The sequence below is a fragment of the Anabrus simplex genome, chromosome 2, assembly GCF_040414725.1.
Source record: "Anabrus simplex isolate iqAnaSimp1 chromosome 2, ASM4041472v1, whole genome shotgun sequence".
Lineage (NCBI taxonomy): Eukaryota > Metazoa > Arthropoda > Insecta > Orthoptera > Tettigoniidae > Anabrus > Anabrus simplex.
This window is the reverse complement of record NC_090266.1, coordinates 194,528,951-194,551,539: the sequence shown is the minus strand read 5'-3', so window position 1 is coordinate 194,551,539 and position 22,589 is coordinate 194,528,951. Positions and strand designations below refer to the sequence as shown.

The following is a 22,589-nucleotide window of genomic DNA, read 5'->3' as shown; positions in this document are numbered from 1 at the left end:
ATCTTTCTTCTTGTTACCGGTGGCTCTATATTTTGTATTTTCCCTAGTAATCCGAGTACCGGTATGGTTTCTTGAATCGCATCGCTTTCATTTAGTGCAGTACTCGCCCAACCTCTTAACTCAAACTTTGCCGTGGCCATCAAAAGAGAAGCCTCCTGTATGAAACAGTTTAATTCTTCTCCTGAACTGACTGAAGCAACACAGTTGCCCACATAAAATGAATGCTTGAGTTTTTCTTCATTTTCACGGTACCCAGCAGGACAATTATCAAGATGATGCTCTATAACAGCTCTTAGAATGAACGGGCTGCAATTTACACCAAATACAACGCGACAGTGGCGAAAAATCTTAATCTTCCTGGTCGCATAATCGTCCCACCAAAGGAATTTCAGATAATTACGGTCCATTTCGTTCACAGAGATTTGCAGAAAAGCGTTCTTTATATCTGACACTACTCCTATTTCCCTTTCTCGAAATCGCAGCAGGATGGTTGGTAGAAGTTCCAGCAAGTTGGGGCCTTTCTCCAGTCATTTAGGGACAGCTTTCCTCCTTGTTTACTGGAAGCATCAAACACGGGTCGGCACGTCGTAGTTGAATGACTCTTGAAAACTCCACGATGAGGCATAAAGTATCCCTGCTTGTTTCCAATGTCATCATCAACTTCTTCAATTATATTTCCATGTAGCCAGTCTTGTAGTACTGAATGATATTCTCCGTATCTGTTCTCGGAGACAAGTTTTGAAATCATCGATGCAAGTCTTTTCTCTGCCATTATTCTGTTATTTTCAAGATCCTCTCTTCTTTCACACCAGGGTAGGCAGACTTCATATCTACCATCTTTGTTAACAGCGACTGTTCTCTTGAAATGATGCAGAACTGCTAACTCCACCTCCTTTCTGTTTTTCCTGTCTGCTGGATCTGTAATCCCGAGCACATCTAACCTCCAGAGTCTTGCCAGATCTTCACTATGTGTTAGTAAGGATGTTACCAGGTTAGCCGTGTTACCATGCCCTGAAATTTGTGTTGATCCCATTATGATCCAGCCAAGACGAGTTTCTTGTGCCACTAAGCCACACTATAGTCCTACCATATTTCCCGTGAATAAGCTTCCTGCATAATCAGCTCCAATTAAAATTTCAAAAGTAGGATGACCAGCTCCAGTGTCAGAGACTACAATGCCTTTCTCTTTTAATTCTTGCAGGCAAGCACTTTAATTAATGCGAGGAATTGAACCACATATAGAAACTTGATCTAAGGCTTCAATCTCACATGAATAATTTCCTGTCATACTCTGAAGTGATAATCTATATCTCTTGTGTACTTGTCTTTGCGACGAAATTCCCCCAAACAGAACTTGTATGAGATTCTCAGATCCAACACAAGAACAAGCCATTTCCAGAGCAGTCTTCTTTAGAATACGGGAACGCTGGGATCCAGTATCTATTACCGCCCTTCCCACACGTTGACCACCCTTAGCTGTAACTACCATTAGAGTCTGTAACAGGACGTCTGGAGAACAACAGTGGCTTGCACCAACGACACTCGTGTTTTCCCTCCTATTTTCTTCTGACAATATTGGTTTCTCGTTATTTCTAGGCAGATCAGAACACATTATCGGATAATGTTTTTTCCCACAGATCAAACATTTTAGTGAGGATTTACAGCTTACAGACCTGTGTCCGGATTTTAAACACGTGAAACAAGCCCGTTTAGATTTTAACATGTCTGTCTTTTCCCTAAGAGACATCCTTTGGGCTTTAAAACACTCCTTACTCTCATGAAACTTCTCACAAAATACACAAGCATTTGATCGTGTATTCCGTTTTTCACCAGTCAACAGATTATATGCAGTAGGTACACTTTCATCCTCTGTTTCTTTTCTTTCATTGGAGGTTTTACCTGATCTATGAGTCAATTTAAACCCAGTTTTAGCTAACATTATCCTCTCCTCTCCTTCCACCTCAGCCTTGAGAAATTCTAGCAACATCTTCAATTTTTCACTGTAATCACTTGCCTGAGTCACACTTGAACTACTCCTCATCCAGATTCTCAAAAGCTCCTCTGGAATGCTTGATTCAATAAGTGGAAACAAAATTGCCGCATGCTTGTCAAAAGTCACTTCAGTGGATTCCAGCGCTCTTAAGTAACACTCAAGTTTATCGTACAGTTTAAAGTATGTTCTTTACCTTTCACACTGGTGGCATTTTTTGACCAAACCTAGGAGCTCTCTGATGTAGACCTCTGTCAGCAACTCCTTCTTACCATATCTTTCAGTCAGTCCGTCCACTGCCTTCTGATAGTTTTCTGCAGTCGGTGGATAGCTGTCGATGATTTCTCGTGCTCTTGTTCCTGGAACTGTCGCCTGGATCATGTACTGGGATTTGTCTTCTGCTGCTATGTCTTCATCTTCATGAATTCTGCGAAACTGACTCCAAAAAGAAAGCCAGTCCTTTATGTCACCACTAAATTTAACCAACTCTATTTTTGGTAATTTCATCTTCTTTTTATGTGAGTCAACAGAACATGCCATCTCAAACCTATAATTTTCTTGGGTTACACCTAACCTCTGAGTGTGTGCTTCTATTTTGAATCTCACAGCGTCCATTTTATCCCTATATTCTTCAATATTGGTATACTCATCTTCATATTTCTTATCACTCCCTTCTTCCTGCTAAACCAGGTCGAGTATTTGCTCATCTATCATCGAAAGTTATTGAAATAACCGTTCCAATTTTACGGACATTAACCTAATACACTGATTGACAGAGCAAATGCAACACCAAGAAGGAGTGGTCAGAACTTTATGCCAATTGCAGGGTAGACTGACGTCACTGAGGTATGCTTATGATGTGAAATGCGCCGCTGTGCTGCGCACGTAGCGAACGATAAATGAGACACGGCGTTGGCGAATGGCCCACTTCGTACCGTGATTTCTCAGCCGACAGTCATTGTAGAACGTGTTGCCGTGTGCCACAGGACACGTGTATAGCTAAGAATGCCAGGCCGCCGTCAACGCAGGCATTTCCAGCAGACAGACGACTTTACGAGGGGTATGGTGATCGGGCTGAGAAGGGCAGGTTGGTCGCTTCGTCAAATCGCAGCCGATACCCATAGGGATGTGTCCACGGTGCAGCGCCTGTGGCGAAGATGGTTGGCGCAGGGACATGTGGCACGTGCGAGGGGTCCAGGCGCAGCCCGAGTGACGTCAGCACGCGAGGATCGGCGCATCCGCCGCCAAGTGGTGGCAGCCCCGCACGCCACGTCAACCGCCATTCTTCAGCATGTGCAAGTCACCCTGGCTGTTCCAATATCGACCAGAACAATTTCCCGTCGATTGGTTGAAGGAGGCCTGCACTCCCGGCGTCCGCTCAGAAGACTACCATTGACTCCACAGCATAGACGTGCACGCCTGGCATGGTGCCGGTCTAGAGTGACTTGGATGAGGGAATAGCGGAACGTCGTGTTCTCCGATGAGTCACGCTTCTGTTCTGTCAGTGATAGTCACCGCAGACGAGTGTGGCGTCGGCGTGGAGAAAGGTCAAATCCGGCAGTAACTGTGGAGCGCCGTACCGCTAGACAACGCGGCATCATGGTTTGGGGCGCTATTGCGTATGATTCCACGTCACCTCTAGTGCGTATTCAAGGCACGTTAAATGCCCACCGCTAGGTGCAGCATGTGCTGTGGCCGGTGGCACTCCCGTACCTTCAGGGGCTGCCCAATGCTCTGTTTCAGCAGGATAATGCCCGCCCACACACTGCTCGCATCTCCCAACAGGCTCTACGAGGTGTACAGATGCTTCCGTGGCCAGCGTACTCTCCGGATCTCTCACCAATCGAACACGTGTGGGATCTCATTGGACGCCGTTTGCAAACTCTGCCCCAGCCTCGTACGGACGACCAACTGTGGCAAATGGTTGACAGAGAATGGAGAACCATCCCTCAGGACACCATCCGCACTCTTATTGACTCTGTACCTCGACGTGTTTCTGCGTGCATCGCCGCTCGCGGTGGTCCTACATCCTACTGAGTCGATGCCGTGCGCATTGTGTAACCTGCATATCGGTTTGAAATAAACATCAATTATTCGTCCGTGCCGTCTCTGCTTTTTCCCTAACTTTCATCCCTTTCGAACCACTCCTTCTTGGTGTTGCATTTGCTCTGTCAGTCAGTGTATCTTCGTCATTTATCGCGTCTTTATTTAGCTCATCTAGTAAAAGTCGGGAGGTTTTCGTGAATGATATCCTCACAGGTTTCCGTTTCTTACACAAATTCTCCATTGTGGCACGTACAATTATACTAATCACGTCGGGGTCACCAAATTAAATGTTGGGTTATACACTCGCGCACTACCCGTGTCACAGATCCTTGCACCAACATTAATAACTACAAGACGTCATCTATACATGTAAATACAGTTCAGAACATACTTTCACACGAGATTTAATTCTCCAGACATCTACAAACCACAAACAATCACACCATTTTCTTTTTACACACTCCCAGAGTTCTCCATTTCCAAAGAGTACATAACCAAGTTCAAGGACGTAAACAACACAACGAACACATATTACTGGTTTCTCACATTATACACCACATATGGTGGAAAACATTGGCAGCACTACCACAGAACATGACTAACACACTGCCCTTAGTCGAGTTCACGACTCTCTCGGGATATTTACATGTGCGTCAGACTATCACACTCTTTCTTCCAGGATCATCTGACAAATTGGTTTCATCAAGGTTCCATATATTAGTCGGAGGTACTTCTTCAACTTCTGCTTCCAAGTTGTTGAAATACTCACTTATGATGACTTTTGACACCGCAGCACGGTTTCTCTTAATTTTAGCAGCAAGTCGTTCTTTGAGGATTTCCGACTGCCTTGAAATGAACGATTTTGCCCAGTCTTCCCCTGGAAGATTATTCTTGAACCTGCTAACAGTTCTTCCCTCTCGATCAAGGTAACATTTGACAATACATCTCAAATCAAAGCGATCTAATGGATCTGCCATGGTGATGTAGGTAGTAATCAGCAAATGCCTCTTCCTCAGCTTTAGTGAAAACTGGAGGACGACCTAAAAGGCAACATACCGTAATAGGTAATATTAATCACGTAAGTACTGGTACCTACACATGTGATTGCCAATAATACACAAATACACCTTTTATAAGACAAAATAGCCGGTCTAGAAAGCCAAGAATAACGGCCGAGAGGATTCGTCGTGCTGACCACACGACACCTAATAATCTGCAGGCCTTCGTGCTGAGCAGCGGTCGCTTGGTAGGCCAAGGCCCTTCAAGGATTGTAGTGCCATGGGGTTTGGTTTGGTTTTTTATAAGACAAAATAGAGCAATATTTACCAGGTTCCAGGCCATGATTCATCTTAAGCTTGTTCATTATGGTATTCCGGTGAATTCCGAAAGCAATGACAGCTTGCTGCTGTGTCATAGCACCCTCACGGACTAAACTGATGCATTTCAGTAACAATTCTGTTGAATAGTCTCGGTTTTTTCTACTTCCAATCTTCCTTTTATTGATCCTTGCCTGTTTAAACCAATATCTACGAAAAAAGAAGATGGCACAAAGTTAGACCGACCTAAGTTCTTTCATTTACAATAGAAAAATAAATAAAGGTACATACATTCAACCAAACTAACATCACCATGCGATTACAGAGTAACTTATGATTAGGCTAACACTTACCTAAAGTTTGCAGATGATTACGGCTTTCTTCCTAAGCTTTTAATAAATGATCAAAAATAAATCCTTCTAGGCGCCCTTGTGAACCACAGAATTTCTCACTCCAGAGAATGTACATCGTACATTTATTTAAGTTCCTTGCTATCGTAATATAAACTTACGAGTATATCGAGAATTTCGAGCAGCTTTCAATTCTCGGGAACTACTGCCTAGGTTAATACATTCGAAAATTTTACGAGTTGACACAGTGGCACAAAGTATACCTTGAGAGCACAAAGTATCCCCAGTTGACGGTACCACAAATTGATATGATGAACTACCTATATATAAACAAAGAAAGTCAAGTTTAACATGTTTATTAAGTGTGGACACAATGTTAAGTAAAACAGAATTTATCATTTAACATGTTGATGGTGTCACCAGTTAACATTTTAATACTTTTAACCTTTTTTAAGACTGATTCTGATGGTTCCGTCAGCTTCCGCTTCGAACGCTACCGCTGTACCTCGTCCGGGGAGCCATCTGGTGACGAATGAACGTACCATTTCCACTTTTATTATAACGTTCAAAGCTCATTGTTTAAGAAGCCTTTATCGTGGACAGTCGAGATTTTCTTCTGATGACGCAGAGCACAGTTCTCTGCGAAACGTTAAGAATTTCACCTTATTTTCTTGACACTTGTCCCAAAGCCTATATCATGTCTATCAGTACGGGCCGTGTATGCATCAATGGCAACAGAAGATTTATGCTTTGAAGTGAACGTTTGCTTTGACCAAAATGGTTCCCTAAACATAATTCTAACCAAAGACTGTCCCTAGTTTGGTTTGGTGTTAGTTGTCACGATTAATGTTATCGTGTCATGCAAGAAGGCTTTCTGTTTATAAATATATGGGAACTTTGCCAGTTCCTTCCGTAATTTCATGTACTTGTATAACTGGCAGTTCCTTTTTTAATTCAGACCAGTATTTTCGGGTTATGTTACTTTGGCGGTTTATGCTTTAATGTAACAGTAATTCGAAGAGGAAGAATGAAGTGTTTTCAGGCAATGCATAGTCTGCTGAGGATAAATTTCAAGTCGTACTAATGTGACATGAAACAGATACCCCTTTAAATAACATTGAAATTGATGTTTTTTACGACTCTAATGATTTCACTGGATTCAAACACATTCAGCCTCCGAATGGTAATTGGAATTTGAAGAAAATTGAATCATTGGTATATTAGTGAAAAGTAAACTATCGATAGATGTGCTTGGTTTCGCTTGGCTGTTATGTCAGCATGGAAACCCGCAGACTTTTATGTGCAGTTTCGAGGTGTTCCATCAGTGAAGTACTGTCACGACGACGTATTTCTTGTTCCAGTGTAAAGTCTTGTGAACCTAATGATTGTCATGACAGTCTTACACCGAAGAATGCAAGAGTGGTTATTTGTGGAGGTGGTGTTATGGGAGCTGCAGTAGCTTATCACCTGGCTCAGTTGGGTTGGGGTCCACATACAGTTCTGGTGGAACTAGGAAGGTAAATATGAGACATTGCATGCTTTTTTTTTTTTTTGGTGGGTCTGGGCGTTCGGTTTGAAGGTCTACTACTCGTTGGACCGTGATTGACAGAAGTGAAATACTAATAATTTGATTAATAAATTCTTATTTACAAATTTATATAATAATTTTTATAGGAGTTAGCAGAAAAGGAAGATTTACAGCAGGCTCATTCATTTGACTGGCTGTATAATGTACTAAATTAGGTTCTCATCTCTTGCATTCTGGGTTGGGAGATTGAGCCGGAAATTAGCATCCACAGGTTTACTTGCACATTTATGAAACACTTTTTATTGCAGCATTCAGATAGTGAGCAACAAATAATAATAATAATGTTATTGGTATGTACATCGCACTAACTACTTTTATGGTTTTCGGAGGTTCCAAAGTGGCGGAATATTGTCCCATAGGCCTAGATATTTTACATGCCAGTAAATCTACCGACATGAGGCTGACGTATTTGAGCACCTTCAAATACCATCGGACTGAGCCATGATTTAACCTGTGAAGTTGGGCTTAAAAGGCCAGCACTCTACCGTCTGAGCTGCTCAGCCCGGCAGTGAGCCATAAATTAAGAGACAAAACTGAGCAATTGGCTTCACTGTTTTGGTTATGCAGCTGTGAGCTTGCATACAGGAAATTGCAGGTTCGAAACCTGTTCTAGGCAACTCAAAGGCGGTTCCATGGTTTCTCAATTTCACTCCAGGCAAATGCTCGGGCAGTATTTTAATTAAGGACCTCGATAATGTTGTGAGATGGTTAGTAGTCAATGGTATGATGATAAACGGGGTTAAAAGTCAGGTTGTGAGTTTCACAAATAGGAAAAGTTCTCTGAGTTTTAATTACTGCGTTGATGGGGTGAAAGTTCCTTTTGGGGATCATTGTAAGTATCTGGGTGTTAATATAAGGAAAAATCTTCATTGGGGTAATCGCATAAATGGGATTGTAAATAAAGGGTACAGATCTCTGCACATGGTTATGAGGGTGTTTAGGGGTTGTAGTAAGGATCAATCAATCAACCACTACTGAGCTGCATTTAGGGCAGACGCCCAGGTGGCAGATTCCCTACCACTTATATAAATAGGATGTAAAGGAGAGGGCTTATAAGTCTCCGGTAAGATGCCAACTAGAGTATGGTTCCAGTGTATGGGACCCTCACCAGGATTACTTGATTCAAGAACTGGAAAAAATCCAAAGAAAAGCAGCTTGATTTGTTCTGGGTGATTTCCAACAAAAGAGTAGCGTTACAAAAATGTTGCGAAGTTTGGGCTGGGAAGAACTGGGAGAAAGGAGACGAGCTGCTCGACTGAGTGGTATGTTTTAACATCTATGTAATATAAACTTAAAGATTGTAAAGTATTGGATTGGTGGTTTTTAATAAATTTGTTTGAAACTTTTTACATGAGTGGTATGTTCCGAGCTGTCAGCGGAGAAATGGCGTGGAATGACATTAGTAGACAAATAAGTTTGAGTGGCGTCATTAAAAGTAGGAAGGATCACAATATGAAGATAAAGTTGGAATACAAGAGGACAAATTGGGGCAAATATTCATTTATAGGAAGGAGAGTTTGGGATTGGAATAACTTACCAAGGGAGATGTTCAGTAAATTTCCAATGTCATTGAAATCATTTAAGAAAAGGTTAGGAAATTAACAGATAGCGAATCTGTCACCTGGGCGACTGTCCTAAATGCAGATCAGTATTGATTGATTGATTGATTGATTGATTGATTGATTGATTGAAGGACACTGTCACTTTCTTTCCAGTCCTATCCCTTCATTTGTCATAAGACCTGAGTCAGTAAGACGTAGAACCAAAAGCAAAACTAAAAATAGAGGCAAAACATATGGTGCAGAAGAAAACATTGCATTGTAGACATTCTGAAAAATGCCAGTCACAATGAAAATTTTGTAAAACAGGAAGGCGGTGGATGGTCCTCGGTGATGAGAATTGAACACTCGTTTGGACCTTGTTTCATTCGGCCTAAATCACTGTATCATAGTCTTCAAAACATACTAAAAATGTTTTTTGCAAGCCTCTGGATTGTGGGAATGATAGTGTTCTGTCTTACTTTAATAGAGAAGAGGCTGTTCAAAAATTACCAGGAAATGAACTGGTATGTGGTGGAGCATCATGAATGTAGTTTACAGTGTTTGTCAAATGGGAAGTGTTTTGGCCTTAAGAGAATTAGTCAGCCAAGCACTGCTGTGTTGCAGCATTGCCTCTGCGGGGAAAAAACAACGTTAAATATGTTTTATGCCAGAAGAAGATATTTTTTACTTCATATAAATGACTGCAATGGAATCAGATTACCATTTGGCAAAGACTCTAGACTTGTTGAAGTAAGGAAGCTGAAGTTAGAATCAACAAAGGGTATGAATTTGAATGTTTTTGAAATCGCGCAAGAAAAAAAAAAAAAAGTGATTCAGGAGTGAAGAGTTAATAAGAAAAGCCGTACTACAAAGCATAATTTTGGTTAGACATGTCAATAGAAGAATAAAGTAGGCTAATGTTGGTAAATTCTGTAAGTTGTGAGAATTGTGATTAGGATTGTTTAAAATGTATTTAGGCTTACTATGTGACAAATGAAGGTGCAGTGAAAATCCTTCGTGAGATTCTGAGCGATGCTGTAGAAAGGATCAACTGCAAAGACAGTGTATTGCCACTGGGTGATTAAGGTTGATAATAGAACAGAAGGATGGAAAGAAGCAAGTTAATAGGTAGAGGAGGATGCTGATACAGACCACTATGTAATATTTTACTATTTGGCCTTCAAGCTTAATAACATTATGATGAATAGGGCTCAGATTTCTCTTGAAATATGCATGCATTTATGCCCTAAAGAGTACCAAAATATGACCTAAAAATAAAAAATAAATGAAATAATGTATTTACTTTTAACAGTTAGTTACAGATGAAATAATTCACACCTCACTTGTCCTTCATTTTCAGTAAGGTTACACTGGACGACGACATGTGTTAGCAAGTAGAGCCATGTACCTGGGGAAACTTCTTCCTAAATCACACGACGTAACGGGGCATACTTGAAAAAAACAAAGAAAAACAAAAGGGAATTGTTAGCGGAAAGTTCAGGTTCATTTTAGTTGAATTTTACTTCTTTTCCACAAATAATGCCAGCAACTTTACGCAATGTTGTATATCTAGGATTTCATTCAAGCACACATCGTAGTTTTTCCCTAACCTTGTCAGCTACTGCACCCCGTGCTTTCGATAACTCATTCTCAGTTTCTTTCCCAATGCTTAGTGTATCACACAATTGCATTCCCACAGTTTCAAGGCGAGTGATGGATTTTGATGTCACAGAGAAATTTGAAATTATGTACGCTAAGTTTCTTGATATGGTGGATGGAAACAACCCTTGTACATTTTTGATTGCAGATTAATCAGTTCTGTCAGTGTTATTGAAGATCTTCTCAATCTCACTGTAGTTTGTGCAATAGTAGTTTACAGCATCAAGCCAAGTTCCCCAATGTGTTACAATAGGCTGAGGGGGTAGGGCTAGTGATGGTGCCTCTTCTTTAAACTTCTGAACTAGAAGCGGAGCCTTAACAAAAACCTTCTTGACACTAGCAATGAATTTAGCTACCTCAGGGTACTTCCCTCGGACCTCTTCAGCCACTCTATGTAGGGCATCCAGAAGACATATTACATGTCCATTTTTGGATACAGAATTTTAAAACCTATCGCTGCTTTTATCGTGTACGGAGGAGCGTCGATTTCGAAGATGAGCACATTCTCTCGCACTTTACTTGGCCGTAACAAATTCATTGCAGTGTCAGAAACAACAGCGATGGAGGAGTTATTCACCTTATCCAACACCTCACACATCAACAGAAATGTTTCTCCAGGGTGGTCATGTTTAAGGGTGCCTACAATAATATGTGCCACGTACCTGCTATCTACGTTGGTGGTTTCATCTATGGACACATATATTTTGTCACTCCCCACACTATTTCTTATTTTGTTCATTGAATCATCGGAATGGGAAGTCAGATAGTTCTTTCTTAACATGGACTCGGAGTGAATGAGATAAGTAATGTACTTCTCTAAGGACAGATTATGTCGGCAGCTCTGAAAATGGTTTTCCGTGGTTTCCCATTTTCACACCAGGCAAATGCTGGGACTGTACCTTAATTAAGGCCTCGGCCGCTTCCTTCCCACTCCTAGCCCTTTCCTGTCCCATCGTCGCCATAAGACCTATCTGTGTCGGTGCGACGTAAATACAATTGTATAAAAGAAAAAAAGAACAGATTGAGATGGCCATGTGGTTAGGGTTGTGCAGCTGTGAGCTTGCATTGGGGAGACAGAGTTCGAACTCCACTGTCGGCAGCCCTGAAAATGGTTTTCCCCGCGCCTTCCCATTTTCACACCAGGCGAATGCTGGGGCTGTACCTTAATTAAGGCCACGGCTGCTTACTTTCCTGTCCCATCGTCGCCATAAGACCTATCTATGTCAGTGCGACGTAAATACAATTGTATAAAAGAAAAAAAAGATTCTCTGAGAACTTTTGGAAACTAGGTACTTCTACGTTATGTAAAGGAATGTTTGATGAAGCAATCATTTCACAAAGATCCTTAGAAAATTGAGAAGATGTGCCCAATGCAGATGAGCTGCAGAGTGGTTTCTCAAACAGCAATCGCTGCCTGTTTTCTCTTTACACAGCTTTTGTGTTTAGCAGTATTGCAATGTTGTTGCACTGTAAAACGTTTCTCAGCCATAATGTTCACCTCACACAGTTTACAAAATAAAATATAACTGTCAGTACTAAAATACTTTTCACCAAAATCTTTAACAAAACTTTGCAACCTCGCACTATCAGAGCACTTTATTTTAGGCTTCTTCAAACTATACTGAACTACTTATTACCAGATACCAAAGTACACTATGGAGGAGTATAGATAGTTTGTGCTAGAAATTCCTTTCTCTGATTCCACAGAACAAAACAACAGAACATTGTCTATCAAGAATGAGAGGGAGAGAGAGGTAGCTATTTGTTTCTTCCTCACACACATTGAATCATACTTTCGGCATCTGAAAAGGACTTGTGCTTTTCCAGGTATATCTATAGAACCTTCCACTCTCCAGCTGTGACAGCACATTCCTGGTGAATTCCACTACCACCAAGTGAAGTTTGCCAAGCAAACGTCCCTTCAGACAGCTGCGCAAGCATTATGAAATGTTGTTTAGAACAATATATGGGGAAATGTTAAATACTGTATAAATATGATTAAGAGTATGCTCTTATTCGATAATTTGGCCAAATTGTGTCCTGACGCTGAAATACATATGCATTTATATGACCAATAAAAACTGGTTTTTCATGTTCACAAACATTGGAAATGTGTTTAAATTAACTTAATCATGAACAACTAAGTCAGGATAAAATATGTCCTAAACAAAAACTGAGCCCTAATGATGAATGTTAAACTATGTGAATCTTTGCTGTAATTGCTTGTACAAGAAAGATGTGTTCATGATGATTAGCAGACCCACCAGCCCAACCCTGGAAGTACATTTACTTTTATAACCCAATATAATGAGGTATGTGCCTTTTCAATGTTTACCGTACATAGAACAGGCAATAAAGGAAATCGAAGAGGAATTTGGAAAGGGAATCACAATCCAAGGAGAGGAAATCAAAACCTTGAGATTTGCTGATGATATTGTTATTTTATCTTTTTTTTTTTTTTTTTGCTAGTTGCTTTACCTCGCACCGACACAGATAGGTCTTATGGCGACGATGGGACAAGGAAGGGCTAGGAGTGGGAGGGAAGCGGCCATGGCCTTAATTAAGGTATAGCCCCAGCATTTGCCTGGTATGAAAATGAGAAACCACGGAAAACCATTTTCAGAGCTGCTGACAGTGGGGTTCGAACCTACTATCTCCCGAATACTGGATACTGGCCGCACTTAAGCGACTGCAGCTATCGAGCTCGGTGTTATTTTATCTGAGACTGCAGAAGATCTCGAGAAGCTGCTGAATGGTATGGACGAAGTCTTGGGTAAAGAGTACAAGATGAAAATAAATAAGTTCGAAACAAAAGTAATGGAGTGCAGTCGAACGAAGGCAGGTGATGCAGGAAATATTAGATTAGAAAATGAAGTCTTAAAGGAAGTAGATGAATATTGTTACTTGGGTAGTAAAATAACTAACTATGGCAGAAAGGAGGAGGACATAAAATGCAGACTAGCACAAGCAAGGAAGAGCTTTCTTAAGAAAATAAATTTGCTCATTTCAAACCTTGATATAGGAATTAGAAGGATGTTTTTGAAGACTTTTGTGTGGAGCGTGGCATTGTATGGAAGTGAAACATGGATGATAACTAGCTCAGAAAGAAAGAGAATAGAAGCTTTTGAAATGTGGTGTTACAGAAGAATGCTGAACGTGAGATGGATAGATCAAATCACAAATGAAGAGATACTGAATCGAATTGGTGAGAGGAAATCGATTTTGCTAAATTTGATGAGAAGAAGAGATAGACTGATAGGACACATCTTAAGACACCCAGGACTACTTCAGTTGGTTTCTTGTAGGAAGTGTAGGTGGTAAGAACGGTAGGGGTAGACCAAGGTATGAATATGACAAGCACATTAAAGCAGATGTAGGATGCAATAGTTACCTAGAAATGAATTGGTTAGCACAGGATAGGGTGGCATGGAGAGCTGCATCAAACCAGTCTATGGACTGATGACTTAAACAACATTGCCATTGTCCATGAGTTCAGCTACTACTTCCACTGCCATTGGCTGAGATATAATGGGAAAATGACATCATTCCCAGAAATCAACACTCACCCCCCTCCCCTCCCCCTTCTCTCTTTCTCTTCATTACCAACCCATACAGAAGGAAAAAATCATAAGTCAGGAGGTGCACACACTGCTTGTAAATAAAAGCTGTAAAAAGAAAAATTGTAAAGTCACGCAGCTGTGAGCTTGCATTCGTGAGACAGTGGGTTCAAATCCCCCTGTTGGCAGCCCTGAAGATGGTTTTCCGTGGTTTCCCATTTTCACACCACACTAATGCCACACATTAAGGTCACTGTTGCTTTCTTCCCACTCCTAGCCCTTTCCTGTCCCATCGTCGCCATAAGACCTCTCTGTGTCGGTGAGACATAAAGTACATCGTTAAAAAAATAGCGATAAGAACAATATTTTCCTATGAAACATACCTTAATGCAATTCATGGTATGGTTCATCAGTTTACGTATCCTTTTTTGCCATTATTGAATGTAGAATGTGCTACTGTTACCCTAGGTGATGCTTTGCTTGCCTCCAGCCCAATGGTCTTGTTACAGAAGGCAGACCTAACAAATCCAGCCCAATGGTTTTGTCATAAATTTACCTGTTTGCCATCATCAGATATATAATGCGTTGGGGGCCCTAGGGGATGGTAGAGTCCGAGAACCCCTTTCCATGCCCTCAGCCCAATTAATCTTGTTGCTAACTGGACCTAACCAGTCCAGACCAATGGTTTTGTTAGTAGCTGAATCTAACCAATCTAGACCAATGGTTTTATTACTTGCCAGGCCTAAGAATCGAAACCAATGGTCTTACAAACTATCTACTATCAATAATGTAATCTAATTAATATAGGAAAATATTTCCACCTAATTGATACCTTTCTTTTATTTAGCCTTTGGCTACTTATAAAAGCATTAAGAATAACAGGGCATGTTTACATAAAATGAGCTTCCTGGTCCGTATCGCACTTCAATAGATTCACAATTAAGTATTTATTTATTTTCCACCTAGTTGATAGAATGATTGCTTAAGGCAATTTTTAATGGTCAAAAGTGGTACATGTTATGTATATTATCAACATCTTCAGCCACATAACACTGTTTAGATGAAAAATATATAAATTGGCAAAGTAATACTTTAGAGGAAGTGTCCTTAAAATTAACATAAGATTGACAACATTAAAACAAACAAATAACTCAAGAGAAAATATATAAATTATTTCTACAATAGAAAGCAGTCATCAGGGAAACACTTGTACAATATTCCATAGAGAATATGTCCTAATGAATATTCTTTTCTTAATAATTCATGAAAAAAGGTCAATTTATAAATTAAAAATTATACAGTTTATAAGTAATTGTCGAAATGAAGAAATCCAGATATCACAGTGTGGCCCTTATTATTAATGCAGATGAAAATGAGGCTGTGGAATATAAGAATCCATTATATTATAAAATTCTAGTATATTTGAAAATGCTTGAGAAAGATCACGAAAAAAGAATTGGAATTTCTCCACCTACAGATAGCCCTACAACTTATTCCTCCTCAGTTGAAGCTATAGGTGACAGCAAGGAAATTCTTGACACACCTATACCCCCCGCTCCTCCACCTCCTCAGGCACAAGAGCAAGGAAGAACGCATCATCAATATTACACCCGATGCAAAACTGTGAAAGAATGACAGGAGTTACTGTTCCAAAGGAAAGCACGCTTAATAAGATTTGACAACTAGGAATTAGTTATATTTTCATCTGCATTAATAATAAGAGCCACACTGTGATATCTGGATTTCTTCATTTCGACAATTACTTATAAATTGTATAATTTATAATTTATAAATTGACCTTTTTTCATGAATTATTAAGGAAATACTATTCATTAGGACATATTCTCTATGGAATATTGTACAAGTGTTTCCTTGACGACTGCTTTCTATTGTAGAAATAATTTATATATTTTCTCTTGAGTTATTTGTTTTAATGTTGTCAATCTTATGTTAATTTTAAGGACACTTCCTCTCAAGCATTACTTTGTCAATTTATATATTTTTCATCTAAACAGTGTTATGTGGCTGAAGATGTTGATAATATATGAAACATGTACCACTTTTGACCATTAAAAATTGCCTTAAGCAGTCATTGTATCGACTAGGTGGAAAATAAATAAATACTTAATTGTGAATCTAACAGGACATGTTTCGATTGCTTTGCGATCATCATCAGCTGCGTACACAAAAGCTTAGATAAAACAGCATTAAGCAATCACATAGATAAATAAAAGAAAGGTATCGATTAGGTGGAAATATTTTCCTATATTGATTGGGCCAATGATCTTGCCGCTAGTTTGTAAGTTGGCAGCCTTGTGCAGTGTGCTATCGTGTTGTCTGAAAGAAAGAAATAAAAGACAGTCATGCCGTGGCTTAATGCATGCACTTCAAGTTGAGCCTGCAAGTATTAATGTTGAGGGCCAAAATCTCTTGTCATACCCAAATTTTCTTGACATGGATGCAGGCATATCAGCGATGCACAAGCTGAACAATAATGGAACAAGAACAAAACCCTGCAGGAGTCAGTTGATAATTTTCCTCAGTCTACTGTACTCATTGTGTTACCTAGGATGACCTGGAGAGTTCTATTGCTTAACATATCAGCTGTGATGGTTGCCATCTTGAGGCAGGTAATTCAACAAAGAAATTTATAGATACCTTATCTGCCAAACTGTGTCGTATGCATTGCTTCTGTATATGTTTGTCAGGGAGAGGACTTGGTTGCTGCAGCTCGTATTTGGTCTACATCTTGCTTGATCAATTGGCATTGCTTTGGGTATTACAGGACCAATTCTGGGAAAAAAGGATGACATCTGGCTACATTATTTCAGAGCAGCATGAACAAATGTAAAACAAAGTATGTTAACAAAGACTCCAATCAAGAACTCTCATGGGTAGAGAGCACTACAATTGGGGGAAGAAGTAGAACTAAAAGAATGATTGTTTAATCCTAAATGAAATATAAGATGACTGTGCAGTTACCAAGGAAATGCTTGGTTATGAAGCTGGTAACATTCTATAGAGTGATATGAAAACCCTACAAGAGGAAGCTAAAGGCAAATTCAGATTTGTTCAAGGGCAAGACATATATCTCATTACAGGAAATGATGGATATGTTTTGGGAACCAACTGATTATAAAAATAAACCCTTGTGATTATTTCTCAGAATTTGTTGGTAAGGCTGAGGGTAGAAACATTGTCAAATTTCAGGAGCTGGAAAGGTAGATTAAATACCTTGTTATAAAATAACTAGAATGCAGGAAATCTGGCTAGAAATGGTGAATGAGAATACCAAGGAAGGAAAGACTTGCAAAATACAGTGTATTAAGGTGGTGATGGTAATGCAGATTTGCTGATGAAGTAGGATACTACAGGGTCTTTTTCTTGGCTCGCTCCACAGGCCACTGAGACAGCACAGCACGGGTGGCGCAGTGACACTCCGTCGCTAGCCTGTATAATGCACGCTTTTCCTCCCCACTACTCGTAGCAATTCACACTTTTGGAAATCCATTTCGAGTTAAACTATTAGTCTAAAACCTACCTGGCATTACATTTGATGTTCAAAATGTTGTCCCTCAGGTGTCAAACATGCCTCACAACTCATAAATAGGTTTGCAGACACTCGGTGAATCTCAGCCCGTGTGATGTTGGAAATAACTTGTGTAATGTTCTCTTGTAGTTCTTCCCTTGTGTGAGGGTTATTCACATACACTTTTCCCTTCAGCATCCTCCACAGGTAATAATCACAGAGATTTACGTCAGCAGATCTAGGGAGATAATTAACCACACAATCTTTGAAAACTTCCCGTATTACCTCCGTAGACCGATTAGCAGTGTGTGCCGTCGCATTATCTTACATAAAGTAACCATTACTCCTTTCTTCTTCCGTTATATCTTGAAAGAATGGTCTGAGAATGAGTTCTATATATCTATCAGCATGTATTGTTTCATGGAAAACTATAGGTCCTATAATTCTGCGAGCACTTATTGTGCACCATACTCCTATCTTTACATCATGAAGTGGACGGACATGCAGCTGGTGGAGGATTTTCTGCACACCAGTAGTGATTGTTTTGACTATTTACATAGCCACTTAAGTGTAGCCATGCTTCACCACTATAAAATAAAAGTTCTGGGTTTACATAACCATCATGAACTGACTGAAGCAACCAGTTACCATACTGAACCGTAGCAAAACTGTTAGGTCCTCTTAAATATTGGGCAGGGGTGGGTTTGTACGGTTTTGCTTTTAACAGTTTTGTTGCTTTGTGGGCTGAAGATAATGACACATTAGCTCGTACGGTGAGGAGCGACAAGGATTTTGTTGGAGTTCTTTCCAAGAGAGCTCCTATTTCGTCAAGCTTTTCCTCTGTTGAAACGGTTCATCTCCTGTGTGATTTCTTGTTAAGAATGGACCCAGTGGTGCGGAACTTCTTTACTAATTTACGTACGGTACTCCTATGGGGAGGGAGGATGCCAGGAAATTTGCGAATGAATCGAAAACGGTATTCTGTATAAGAAGAATGCTTCGCATAGCGCAACACAATGAATACACGCTGTTCTACTGTATACATCACTCGTTAAACACACAGTTACTGTAGTATTCCTACAAAAACTACGCTGTTTTTAACCGAACACATTGAACATGCTACCAATACCACAGATGTTGAACTAAACTATTGCTGTGAAGCAATGGTTATCGCTGCCGTACAGCATTAGATCATCTTAGCTGGTCATGAAGCAATATATCTCTTGGCAAATGAGTCACCCGGCCGCACTATCGCCTTCCATGTGTATTCCCCTGACACACGGAATGAGCTAAGAAAAAGACCCTATATTTTACATATCTGAAACATCATTTATGGAGATCTCTTGCTGAATTTGTTAATTTCTGTTCTGGGATCACATTTATAGTTTAGGGATATGTCAGAAGGAAAATATTTGCTTCATGAATATTTATGTAGGTGTGACATCCCCTGGTTTAAGCTTGCTGGGTTGGTTTCCATTCATCTTGGTGTCATCACCTTTTTTTTTTTTTTGCTGAGTACACACACGTGAGGCAGGGAATTTTAAAATTCTCCCTGATTGCATAGGATCTAATGACTGTTTCAGTTGTCTTTGCAAACTCTAACTATAGCAAAAAGAAATATTTATGCCATGGTTAGAAAATATTGATGGGATTTGTGTGTCATAATGTTATAGATAATGTTGACAAGAATACAGCTGTTCTAATCTTTATGAAACTTGTTGATTGAACTTATACTTACTTAGGATGCAATATATAGTTCATTTAGGAGAATATTTTGGGAGGGAGAATGAAGAGGACTCAGGTTTCTTTTCCTGTATTTAATATACTGTACAATAAATTATGAGAAAGATTTTGTATGACTGACTTATAATAATAATAATAATAATAATAATAATAATAATAATAATAATAATAATAATGCTATTGGCTTTACGTCCCACTAACTACTTTTTCGGATTTCGGAGACGCCGAGGTGCCGGAATTTCGTCCCGCAGGAGTTCTTTTATGTGCCCGTAAATCTACCGACATGAGGCTGACATGTTTGAGCACCTTCAAATACCACCGGACTGAGCCAGGATCGAACCTGCCATGTTGGGGTCAGAAGGCCAGCGCCTCAACCGTCTGAGCCACTCAGCCCGGCGGACTGACTGACTTCTAGAAAGTGTATTAGCCTATGAGTATGATTTTTAATGACTGTATTTATCACAGTACAAGACACAAAAACATTAATAAAATATGCAAAAACTACTTCAGTAATAAAACAGATTGTACTGGTAATGTCATTTATACTGTCAGCTGATTAACCAGCAGATATACAAAAAAGTTGATGGCTTCAAACAAACTCAATTTGGAACCTTTAAGAGTAGACAGCCAAGAAGAAGAAGAAGAAGAAGGAGCAGGAGAGAGACGAGGTTTAGGGAGCGGTGATAAGGGTACAGAGATTTGGAAGTCGAGTAGGGATGACAAAAAAGTTAGTGTTGACCAGTAGAAGTTTTGCAAAGAAAGGAATAGAATTAAGTAATTTAATAGATATATGCTTACCAGATATTGTAATAGGAGTTGAATCATGGCTGAGAAATGATATAATGGATGCAGAAATATTCTCACGGAACTGGAGTGTGTATCGTAGAGATAGGATAGGGATGTTGGGAGGGGGAGTATTCATTGCTGGTGAAAGAATTTTTAAGCTACGAAAAAGTTAATGATAACAAACATGAAATTCTAGGTGTAAGGCTCATTTCTAAAGGTAATAGGCAACTCGATGTCTTTGGAGTGTACAGACCAGGAAAGGGTAGCATTGTCATGGATTTAGAATTATTTGATAAGATAATCAGCTACGTGGAAAACGACATGGAAAGGGATGTGATTGTAGCGGAAGATCTGAATTTACCAAATGTCATTTGGGAAGGAAATGTGAACGACAGGAAGCATGACCAACAAATGGCAAATAAGGTAATGTGGGAAGGACAGCTGTTTCAGAAAGAGATGGAACCATATAGAGGGAAAAATATCCTGGACGTGGTGCTGATAAAACCGAAGTAATAGATGGTATTAGTGATCATGAAGCTGTTTTTGTTGTATTTAAAAATAAATGTGATAGAAAGGAAGGTCTTAAAATTAAGACTTTTAGGCAGTACCATATAACTGATAACCTCCCGAAGGTATCACCACCTGGACGAAGGCAAAATACATTTTGCCGGGTATTTGGAGGCTTGGGTGTTCAAATGATCCTTAGAGCTATACCGGCAGGAGCACATGCTCCTGGTAGGGCCACCCAAGCTGGACAGGTCTAAGGTGATGATCCAGACTAAGAGTGATACCCTGGTCCTCCAGGTTGGGGGTTGGGCTTAGGGTTAACTCCCCTACCTCGTAAAAAGACAAATGTTACAGATACCTTAAGACATACTACAGGACAATCTGATAACTTGGTGACGACCCGGCGAGAGAAACGGCTTAAGAGAAGGAAAAATATCATAGTAGCAACGTGGATTATAAGGACATTAAAGAGACCTGGTAAGTTGAAGGAATTAAGAAATGAACTGGATAAGTATGGAGTGAAAATAGCAGCATTGCAGGAGCTAAGATGGAAGGGGGAAGGGGCAAAGGATGATAATGTCTGGTCAACATATCCTGATGTACAGTGGAGGAGAAGAAGGCAGTAATGGCACAGGATTCCTCATACAAAAGTCTGTAAAGCAAAGTGTGATCAGCTTTACTGCAATCAACGATAGAATGTGCTCTTTGAGACTTTGAGCAAAGTTCTTCAATGTTACAATGTTTTGTGTGTATGCCCCTACAGAAGAGTCAGAAGAGGAGGAAAAAGGTGCATTTTACACCACATTGGAGGATGAAATTAAAAAGTTCAAAGACGTGACGTGAAAATGATCCTTGGAGATCTAAACGCAAAGATTGGGAGAGAAGAGGTGTATAAACACATAGTAGGGAAAGAAAGCTTGCACGAAGTCAGTAATGATAATGGTTTGAGACTTATTGACTTTGTGAGCGGGAAGCAGATGATAATCAAAAGTACTTGGAACCCGCGGAAAAACATAAAGAAGGAGACATGGATATCACCACATGGTGTAACAAGAAATCAAATAGACCATGTTATCATAGACAGGCAGCATGCATCAGACATAAGTTGTAGAGGTGCTGATACTGATTCAGACCATTATCTTGTAAGAATAAAATACAGACAAAAAAATAGACTTGGCAAGGATGGAAAAAGTAAGAAGGAAGACACAGCATAATATAGAGGGTCTCAAAAATGAGGAATTGCAGGAGAAATACAAGAAAAAAATAGCAGAATCTTTGGAAATAAGAAAGGAGTTATGGGAGAAAGGAGAAGTGGAAAGTAAGTGGGAGATACCGAGAACAGTTATCAGTGAAGTTGCAGATGATACTTTGGGGAAGAAGGAACATGTAAAGAGAGCAGAATGGTTTGATGAAGAATGCTTAACACTAATTCAAGAGAGGAATGAAGCTAGGAAAAGAATGCTTCAAAGGAGGACAAGGCAAGCAATGGAAGAGTGCAGAGAGAAGCGGAGAAGAGCCGATAAGATATGTAGATCCAGAAAGAGAGCTTTTGAGAGAAAGAGAATTGAAGAACTGGATGAAATGAAGGATAAAAATGAGGTACGAAAGTTTTATGAGAGAACAAAAGATCTTAAGAGAGGATTCCAACCAAGGGCTGTTTTCTTTAAGGACGAGGATGGGACAAAAGGGTGACAAAAGCAAAGTGCTCGAAATATGGCAGGAGTATTTTTACAAGGTACTCAATGGAAATAATGAGGATGATAGAGAAGAGGAAAACATCAGTGATGATGGGGAAGAAGGAGAATTGAATGAAGAGTTAATAGAACAACCAGATTTAGAAGAGGTCAGGATAGCAATTAAAGCATTAAGGAATAAGAAAGCCAAAGGTGGGATGGAGACAGAACTGTTGAGATATGGGGGAGAAGGAGTAGAGAAGGCTGTTCATGAGTTGATAAAGGAGGTTTGGGTGAAGGAGGA

The 22,589-nt window shown here is 39.9% G+C and overlaps 1 protein-coding gene and 1 pseudogene across 2 annotated transcripts in view; one reads left to right on the top strand and one right to left on the bottom strand.

Moving 5' to 3' along the window:
* The first annotated feature begins 6,521 nt into the window (after positions 1-6,521).
* LOC136862737 (pyruvate dehydrogenase phosphatase regulatory subunit, mitochondrial) overlaps positions 6,522-22,589 on the top strand; it is a 372,304-nt gene continuing 356,236 nt past the window's right edge. For both annotated transcript variants that reach the window (XM_067138964.2, XM_067138965.2), the window contains exon 1: positions 6,522-7,219. In XM_067138964.2, the coding sequence (XP_066995065.1) occupies positions 6,948-7,219 (272 nt within the window). In that variant the 5' untranslated portion in view covers positions 6,522-6,947. The remainder of the gene's footprint in view (positions 7,220-22,589) is intronic.
* LOC136864843 (uncharacterized) lies at positions 10,197-16,667 on the bottom strand (annotated as a pseudogene).